This window comes from Myotis brandtii, unplaced genomic scaffold, assembly GCF_000412655.1.
Source record: "Myotis brandtii unplaced genomic scaffold, ASM41265v1 scaffold463, whole genome shotgun sequence".
NCBI classification, from domain to species: Eukaryota; Metazoa; Chordata; class Mammalia; order Chiroptera; family Vespertilionidae; genus Myotis; species Myotis brandtii.
In genome coordinates, this window is record NW_005367694.1 from 176,772 (window position 1) to 186,727 (window position 9,956).

Here is a 9,956-nt window from a genome sequence, read left to right on the forward strand (position 1 = left end):
GCTTTACAGAAATACTCACCATAGAGTTTAAGATTTTTAAAGCCAAAAATTATAAAACTTTAATTTCACAACACCTGTAGAAGATGTACCTGCTCTATCAAAGTGAAATGTACCTGGATTAGTGACTTCGTATACTGGCTCCCTCTGCTGGTGGTATCTGTCAGACTACCTGATGTGGGCCCCGGGTCTCACTTCTGCTAGACCCCTGGTCACAGAGCACCAAGGGGAGGACAGTCTTAATCTATAATAATAAAAGCGTAATATGCTAATTAGACCGGAGGACCTTCCGACGACCTTCTGGACAAAGCCTCGGCTGCGAGGGCCGAGCCCCGTGCACGAATTTCGTGCGTCAGGCCTCTAGTATTTCTATATCCCAAGGCCTCACACACAATGTTTCCTAAACGAATAATTGAACTAATTAACAAACCCTGGGTAGAGTTTGCACACCTCAAAAAAAGAGACTTAAATTCCGTTTCAAACCCCAGCAGGCAGCTGGATTTTCTTGGGAATCAGACATTGGAGAAGGAAGCTCAGATGCCTCTGAAGCTTCACTCCGAAAAGCCTTAGCCATGCTGACAGGAGGGAGCTCCTGGAGCGTATCCACACAGGAGTTCTGGAGGCATTCCTGCGTCCTCACCCCTGCTCTGTCACCTCACGCACGTCCCTTAACGTTTCTGAAACTATTTCCTCATCCTGTAAGGGCAGATAATAAGGGTAACTACCACTTGCCTAGCCCTGGTACCTGGCAAGTAGTAAGCTTTCCACAAATGTTAGGATTATGATGACTGACAACAGGACAAGGCTGCCTGGTGTATTTCCTTTTTCTTAAACACCTGTTCACTAGCCCTCTGCCTCTTGCAGGCCTCCCCATCTGGAGGACTCCTATGCCGCCTCAAAGCCCAGCTCAAATGCCCTCTGCATAACTATCCCAGAGCCCTGGCCAGCTCCCATGCTCAGGGTACACACGGCATGCTCAATGGCACTTCATTCTCTGTCTCCTGATTTCTTCACCTGCCTGCTTCGCTGCTAAACAGTGAACTTCCCGAGGGCAGTGACTACGACCCTCTGCTTTCTGTTCCCCAATGGATAGCACAGCTGGTGCTCAATGAAAGTTGGACCAATAATTAGGCTCTACTACGTGGAGAACTCTGGACCCCAGGCGGCCAGGTGGCCCACTTTAGCTGGCCACCTTGAGGCTCACCAGGGTGTACAACCGGCTCACGTGAAATGGACACATGTTCCAGAGGAAGCCAACCCAGAACACAAGTCTCCCCGACCAGGATGGCGGAGTCCGTCCCCAAAACCCACGGCAGCACCTGTGATGCTCCCATAGCGACTACTGTTGGCAAATCCTCAAATTCCAACAGGTGCGAGAAAGAACTCATTGTCAACCACAAAGCCGTCTTCCACCAGAGTCCCCAGGGGGGCCTCCACTCGGACACCCTGGATGAGCTGACCTGGACCAGAGGCCCCTCTCTGTGCATGGATGTGTCCCAAGGAAGGTCTGCTCCAAGCCACCCTGTGCTGAGCTGCCCTGGAGAAACTATGCTTTGAACAGACCCTCCCAAGCCCTCAGCTGTACAGCCCCAGACGCGGCTCCCTGCCCACCTTCACACCCTCCAGGAGCGCCTGGGGGTCCTCGATGCCCTCGGGGACACACTTCTTGTTTTCTGGGAGGGATTCAAGTTTCTCCACCAGAGCTTTCAGGCCCTTCAGTTCAAACTCGGTGAGGTGGGTCCATTTGGCAGGGACCTCGGCGGTGGGAGAGCCAGTGGGCGTCTTAGGGTCGTCTATGGGCATCGTCGTGGACTTGACGCTTTCCTCTGACTCATTAGACAAAGTCCTTTTGAGGAACCGCAGGGCAGGTGCTTTGGGCTTCTTCCCGGGGGGCTCCTGGTCCTCAGAGGGGATGCTGGTGGGTGAGGCAGGGCCATCGGCAGGTGGCTTGGGCACCTTATCTGCACCCTCTTCTTCCTCCTCCTCCTCCTTCTCCTCCTCCTGGGGCTGCTGCTCACAAGACTCCTCCTCCATGTCCAGCCAGGAATCAGATGAGAAGCCGTCTATACTGGGCTTTCTTGGGGTATCTACAGGGGGTGGGGGTGAAGGGATCACAAAAGAAGACTGAGATGAGCACCCTAAACTCCCTGCTGAAAGTCATGTGACCTCCATTCACTTGCCTCCCCCCCACCCCCCGCGCCCCTTAACACTGGAGATTGAGCTTCTTTGAATAGTTCTAACGGTCTATGCCTCTCTCACTTCTAGAAAGGTTGGGGTCAGTCAGACACAGGTTCAAATCCCAGCTCAGCTTCCTCCAGCCATGTGTACCCACACAAGATGCTTCACCTCTCTAAACACACCTGGCACTTTATATTTTCAACATATAAAAATAACACAAAAGAGCATATATGATGTCTGATTCCACTCACTGGAATGTCCAGACAGCGGAAAAACCCAGAGACAGAAAGCAGATTAGCGACTGCTGGTTTCTCTCTGGGGTGATGAATGTTCTAAATTGGAATGTCCAGACAGCGGAAAAACCCAGAGACTGCTGGTTTCTCTCTGGGGTGATGAATGTTCTAAAAATTCACTGTGGTGATGGCTGCACAACTACAAACCATTAAAGTGAACACAATAAATAGGTGAGTTGTATGGAATGTGAATTATATCCCCATTATGCTCTTTAAAAATATAAGGCAGCCCAGCCAGTGGTTGAATATTGACCTATGAACCAGGCGGTCAGTTTGATTCCCAGTCAGGGCATAAGCCCTGGTGGGGTGGTGGGTCCGATCTCCAGTAGGGGGCGTGCATTTTGATAATTTTCTCTCATCATTGATGTTTCTTTTTTTCTTCTTTTAAAAATTTATCTTTATTGATTTCAGAAAGGAAGGGAGAGGGAGAGAAAGATAAAAGCATCAATAATGAGAGAGAATCGTTGATTGACTGTCTCCTGCATGCCCCACACTGGGGATCGAGCACGCAACGCAGGCATATGCCCTGAGCAGAAATCGAACCGTGACCTCCTGGTTCATAGGTTGATGCTCAACCACTGAGCCAACACTGGCTGGGCTCATTGATGATTCTCTCTCTCCCTCTCCCTTCCTCTCTCTGAAATAAATATATATATCAATCAAAGACGACTTCCTCTGAAGGTCTGTTGTGAGGATTAAATAAGGCCTCACAGAGCAGAGCACGGTTCCTGGCACACAGCTAGCATTTGATCAATGAGGTGTGTCTCCCTAACATCCCCCCTTCTCCTTGGTAAAAGGACTAGAGAGGTGGGGGAAACAGTGGCAAGAAAATTTAAGAAAAAAGTAGGCACCGATGACCCAAACTCTGACTCAAGATTGCCTCTCAGGCCTAGCCGGCATGGCTCAGTGGTAGAGCGGCATGGCTCAGTGGTTGAGTGTCGACCTATGAAACAGGAGGTCAGGGTTTGATTCCCGGTTAAGGGCACATGCCCAGGTTGTGGGCTGGATCCCCAGTAGAGGGCGTGCAGGAGACAGCCGATCCATGATTCTCTCTCATCATTGATGTTTCTCTCTCTCCCCCTTCTAAAATCAATAAAATATATATATAAAAGATTGCCTCTCGCAAGCACAGAGTCAGAAAGCTAAATAAATTTTAAAATGAAGCTTTTTTGAGTAACAAAACAAAAAAAAAAGATTGCCTCTTGGAATCTGGAATGTTCTTCTCCAACCCTAAATACCCAATGAGAGAAGGGACTCATTTCCTGGCCTGGGGCTGCCACAAAATCAAGCCTCCGGTCCCCGCAGGAGTGTGGCATGACTACAGTCACAGCAGCTCTCACGCTATTTCAAAATCATTTCCATCTCCTACCGGGCTGGCGACTTCAGAAGAGCGGGTTGCAGGGTCTCGGCATTTTTCACACCTGAATATCGTATCATCTGACAGGAATGTAACTCAAAACAGACCACCACCACCCCCGACAAAACTGAATTTTCAGGAGGCAAATGAGCACTTCCCAATAAAACCCCGGCAGAAACATGTTCCTGACCCTATGCCCACCTGAAACCAACCCCTAAAGGCACTAAGGATGGGAGTCAAGGGAAGGAAGGAGGTTTAACGATAGAGAAAAAAGAATCTCAAAATCCTGGAGATAACAGCAGTAATCATGCGGCCCTATTGCATTTTTCTATCTTGTGTTGAGAAAGATGCAATAATTGAGGCACAGCGGATCCGCATCCAGTAAAACTGCAGCAGTGACAGCTCAGAGGCCGAGGAGGAGAAGTGGAGCTGTCAGAGCTGGACGCAGCTTTGGGGCAGGCGTCTGTGAGTCAGGACGCAAGGACTGAGCATTCTGGGGTGGGGGGGTGGGGGGAGGTACCTTTAAGTAAGGGCAGCAGGGCAGGGCGCTATAGCAGCTGCTGCTGAGAGCCACCCACTGCCCTGTCAGGCTTGTGTTTCCAGTCCTGGTCACCCCTCTGCTGGCTCAAAGCTGGCCTGGGATTTGAGGGACTGGCTGCATCTCGTGGGCCTGCTCTTATATGGACAAAAACCCCAGGGCACAGGGAGGGGGAAGGTCATTGGTAGCTACTGAGGAATAAAAAGAACCGGGATGCTTTGTTCCGTGGGGATCTTGCTTCCGCAATCACGCCCAGGACTGGCCCCTCCCACATCTGCATAGTCACCAGCACGACCTGGAGGCCATCATGATTCGGTTGGGGTCATGATTTCGTTTTCTTGGACTCTGCATTCCAAGTGGGAATCTGACAAGGGTGGCTTCCCAGCTAAGGTGTCTCTAGGAATCCGCCTGACACTCTGGCTCAAGAGATTTCCCGGAACCCAAAGACTCTCAAGGGCCCCACTGGAAAAAATGCTTTCTGCCCCAGCTGAGCGGTCAAGGTGGGTGACCCCGCTGTCCACTCACCAATCAGCATTGATTCTCTCTGGTATTCCTGAGTGAGGTAGGACCTCTGGGTCACACAGTACACGTATCTCTCCAAGACATACCAGCACATCTCATAGTAGAAGGGGTAACGGAATTTGGGCTGCACCTGAAAACAAAGACCCAAAGGTGGAGGTCAGTTTATGGAGGGCAAAGGGCAAAGGAGGGAGAGAATTGAGGGGGTGAGGGCTCCTGGGGGTGGGAGTTATTTTCATCATCTTAGCAAGAGCACAAATGGTGTGAGGGAAAAGTGGGGAGGGGCTGCAGGGCAAGGGGGAGGCGCTGGATGGAGGAAGAATACCAGTAGCATGCACGAATGAGAGGGGAGGAAAAGGCCTAGGCGAGCGCCTTTCAAGGTTCCTTGAGCTGCGCGCCACCGGATGGGGTCGGCTTTGTGCTTCGAGAAACAGAATTGTCCCCTGACCTGCTGAGGGGGGTGCGGGCACCCACGAATGCGAGCCACTGCCTGATTCCGGCTACAACAGAAACGGGCTCCTGTCGTTCTTAAAAATTCTTGCACAGACTCTGCTATCCCACCCTCCCCTGAAAAACAGAAATCAATCCCAGAACCTTACCCAAGTCCATGTGCAGACAGGCTATCAAGCATCTCCTGCACTCTGAGGGAAAGGCCACACCAGGCGGACCAATGAGGATGGAGGGGTGTGGCCTCTCCACCCCTGGGGGCGGGGCCTAAGAGGGGTCCACCTCCAGCTCCTTCTCCACCACCACCTGGCACTGCCCAGCCTGCATTCCCAGGCGACTCCCTTGGACACAAGTTCCTGGTGTAACTCTCACACCAAGGGACACACCCCAGGTCTGGAGCAGGAGTTCAGACAAGAGATCCCTTCTTGGCTGTTTCTTATAGGGGACGAAGGATAGGTGCTGACAGCTTTGTGTATCAGAACTATGAAAAGGCCTGGAACCCAGGGGAATGCCGATGGGTGGCAGGTAGCACGCAGGGTCTATATGGGTGAGATGGCAGCGAAAGATGGGAAGCAAGCAATACCACTGACGGCCCTGGCACAGATGAACCTTCCGGAAACTGCATCCTGAGCGGGCAAGGGAGGACTGACAGAGTGGGAGGGTGGTCCCTCTCCCATCTCTGGCTGCTCTTCCCCCGCAAGGCCGTATAGAGACACTGCACGTCTACACTCACTCCTGCTTGCCTGCCCTCTCACCAAGGGTGTGTCTGCCTCAAGGGACCTCTGCAGGGGCTGGGAACCCCTCTCCACCTCTTCTACTCAGGGAGCTGGATGTTAATACACTCTCCCAATTTTCCCTGCTGACAATCAACAGGCAACATCCTACATGTGAGACGAAAACAAAGACAAGCAGGCCCAGGTCCACCACGTGCCCTTAAATACTATTTTCCTGCCTCTCTCACCGTGCCCACTGGAAAGGGTCCCAACCTCACCCTTCCTGAGAGTCCCAGCTCTCAGTTCCCCATCCAGGCCCTGCTGATTCAGTTTCCAGATGCAAGGCCCTTTTCCCATATTTGGAGCCTCGCCTCTCCCATCTGTGTATTGGGTCCATTTGACCTCCCTGCCTCTGGTGGATGGTATGCTTTGGAATGAGATTCTGGCTGCCGCATGCTTTTGAGCTCCTGGGGTGGGGGGTGCATGGCGTTGGGAACATCATCTAGCGGTTTCCTTGGCTCCAGCGACTTTCCCCAGGGGCCAGTTTTCTTGCTGGAATAGTATGCCACTAATGACCTTCTTTCAGTCACCAGATAAGTTCCCTCTGGAGTTTAAAAAGGAGAGAGGCCCTTCCAGGTGAGGCAGACCCTGACCTCCTGGGAAGAAGGGTTTGGGCGTCTCAGCCCCACCCCTACTCCAGAACAAAGGCCAACCGATTTGGAAACAAATCGCCCATACCTAGAGCAGAGGACACACAGGCCCTCCTCTTCTCAGACCCTCACTCACATCTCCTGATTTTAGACTCCATCAGTAAACCTCCCAAGTGGCTTCTGACTTTTCAAATTAGGGGAGCTCATCCGAGCCATTCTGCACTGATGGGCACCATGGCACCCGAGAATCTTTGTAGATTAGAGGGGAGGGATTTTTTTGGCTGCATTTCAGCAGAGGAAGGTAAGTCTCCCCTCACTGTTGCTGAGCCCAAGAGAAACCAGCTGGGTGAAAACAAATGCTGATGAAGGAATTAAAATTCTTTTCATTTTTTTTTGCTTTTCTTTTTTTTTTTTCCAAGAGAGCACCGCAGGAAACAAAATTGGCAAAGAATTGACTTACAAACGGGTTGTCGCCTTCCACCCTTCGCCTTCAAAAGGTTTCAGCCACATGCCTGGGAACATTAAACACACGATTGCTCAACATTAATTGTTGACAAAAATCGGAGCCTCATCAAATTGAGTTGTTCACCAAAAGGCAAGGCGGTGGTTCAGGGAACATCGCGTGCTCCCTACCTGCGGGGTCATCCAGGTGTCAGCGGGCCTCCAGGGGCCAGTCTGAGGTCCCAAAGGCCCACTGGAGTGGCACCTGGCCTTAGCCCTTCCTCTTACAGCAGAGTGACCGCAGGAGGACAGAACCACAGGTATTTCGGGGCATCGAGAACTCCCAGGCCTCAGGATTTGAAAAGCTAAAATATGAGGGTGGGTGGAAGTATCTTAAAAATTTTGTTTTTCTCCTGGAAAAAAAAAAAAAGGCAATGGGGGAAAAAAAATCCAATGGTAGGAGAAAGGTGAGAGGAAGGGTAAATTATTTGCAATTTCCAAATAGATTCACTGGCTGAGAGGAAATGGGGCATGCGGGCATTACCTTTCCTGAGAAGGCTGCTTTCACTAGAACCATTAGGGAAAAGGAAAAAAAAAAAAGGTAAATAAAGGAGAGATGGCAGTTTAATGATCGTCGGGACCATCCCTACTTGGAGTTAAAAATACATAGTGATCGTTGTTGAGACGTTATCTTCAAATAACAAGCATGCAACCTGCCCATTCTTTGCTGTTGTCCTTCCACCCCTCTGCATATTTTTAGAACAAGAGGGGAAAGATTTAATCTCCAAAGGGGACTGAGGGGCAGGAAATGGAAACCCACCAGTCCCAGAACACCTGTTTGTGCTTGTCTTCGGGGCAGCAGGTAAAGTCACCTATCACCCGGCGCAGAAAAATTTAAACTGTGAGACCAAGACATGGCTTCCCAGACCTAGGAGAATCATGAGGTTCCCCTGGTCTGGATGGGGGGGGGGGGCGCGGTGTCCCCCACCTTGGGCCACAGAAGGCAAATTCTTTTTCTAAGACAAACTCACACCATGAGGCTCAGAGACGGACCATGTCCTCTGTCCCGCCCCCAGTATTTGGCTTCCAAGCAAAGCCATGTTTCAGGACTCCTGGAAAACTATTTTTAAATGGCCACATCCTTCTTCAGCAGCTCGCAGTGACGGAAAGAATTAAGCTGTAGCGAGCTGACAAGGAGCCGTGGCACTTTTTCTGGCATCCAGTGCTCTCTCCCCAGCATCCTTTGTCTCCCTTAGCTCCTAAGACATGAACAATTGGACCTCGTCGACAAGCCCTCACCGAGGACCAGAAATCAAAGCAGGTTGAACGGCTTGCCCACCAGCCCCGCTGCCCATCAACCTGCTCGGGGGAAGCCAGATGAGTATCCGCTCACATGACAGGGACAGTGGGCCTTGGGGGAGGGGACCCTGCCACGCTCATCTGGATGTGGGTGTGATATTCCACGGGCACTGAGTGTTCAGCTCCATTACCTTCCCCCCACCCCCAACCTCCTGCTGAGTGGGATGGGGACCTGGGCTCCTCACGGAATGACGAGGCCCAAATTCACTGGCTGAAGCTTTTAAAAATCTAAGCCTGGAAACTCATGAGCCCGACTTCTCATTCTAGATTTTTCCCTTTCTATCCCACACTTCCTAGTCTGCTCACAAACAAGCTGGCCCATTCCTCAGGACCAGTCAAAGAACAGTCGGCCAGAGCCCCAGACAGCACGTGGTCCAGATTCTGAGATGACCACTCGCACCCAAATGGAGCCCTTACCACAGAATGACAACCTCCAGCCCAGCGCTGGGCTGGCCACCCCCAGACCAGGAAAGGGATGTTGGGCGGGCAGCAGAGAAGAAAGGCACGAACGTCCACAGAATGAGACCCAGTCTGTGCAGATCTGGGCCTCCCAGGCAGCAAACCTACTGTCTGAAGATGCGTCCTCTCTTTTTTGTGCACCTGGTCACTACGGTGTCTAAAGTGGCCCCTAAGAAACCTCTGCATGGGGTCCCTCAATGTCAGGGCTGCTAAAAAGGTCAGATGCACATATAGTGGCTAAAACTTCCACCCATCTATGTGATTCCATGCAGATCGAGGCCAGAAAGCAAGACTGAGAAAGAAGTGGATCCTGGGCCCAGAGCTCCTGCCTCTATAACATTTTTCTTTAGGTTCCAAGCATAGCAATCCATCTTTGGGGCAAAAAAAGTCATCTCTGTGGCAAAGCCGGGAAGATATGGTATATATGGTCCGTCCATCCAGTGGAGTATTACTCAACCATGAAAAGGAATAAAGCACTGACACAACAGAGGTGAAGCTTAAAGTCATCACACTGAGTGAGAGAAGACAGATGCAAAAGGCCACCTCATTATGATTCCATTTATACGAAACATCCAGAACAGGCGAATCCACAGAGACAGAAAGCAGATTAGTGATTGTCAGAGGCTGGGGGAGGGGGAACAGGGAGTAACTGCTAATGGGGACTGGGCTTCTTTTGGGGGTGATGAATGTCCTGGAACTAGACAGACGGAAGTGATGGCTGCATAACCTTATGAATGTGCGAAATGCCACTGAACTGTGCATTTTAAATGGTGAAGTTTAAATGTGAATTCTCTCGATAAAGAACAGAAATAGCTGAATAACTATAATTAAAAAAAGAAGAAGAATGAGCCCTTTTTGCCCCAGTTTCCCACCCTCGGACCTGTCTCAAATGCTTGGGGACACTTGGTCAAGTTCCATCATAGGAAAGAGGGCGGCAAGTTCCAAGTAGCCAGTGCTTTTCTGGGGACACTCATGGAGAGAAGCAGAGAGCACACGCCAGGTCCC

The 9,956-nt window shown here is 51.0% G+C and overlaps 1 protein-coding gene and 1 long non-coding RNA gene across 12 annotated transcripts in view; one reads left to right on the forward strand and one right to left on the reverse strand.

The window, feature by feature from the left end:
- The window catches only part of KDM2B (lysine (K)-specific demethylase 2B), a 95,049-nt gene that overhangs the window by 47,786 nt on the left and 37,307 nt on the right, over positions 1–9,956 (reverse strand). For all 11 annotated transcript variants that reach the window (XM_014547050.1, XM_014547042.1, XM_014547041.1 and 8 more), the window contains 2 exons: positions 4,889–5,015; positions 1,609–2,084 (listed from right to left, as the gene is read on the reverse strand). In XM_014547050.1, coding sequence (XP_014402536.1) covers positions 1,609–2,084; positions 4,889–5,015 — 603 coding nt within the window. The remainder of the gene's footprint in view (positions 1–1,608; positions 2,085–4,888; positions 5,016–9,956) is intronic.
- LOC102253020 lies at positions 7,214–9,788 on the forward strand. Its single transcript, XR_314128.2, has 3 exons — positions 7,214–7,453; positions 7,894–7,995; positions 8,390–9,788. It is a non-coding gene; the product is annotated as an uncharacterized LOC102253020 (long non-coding RNA).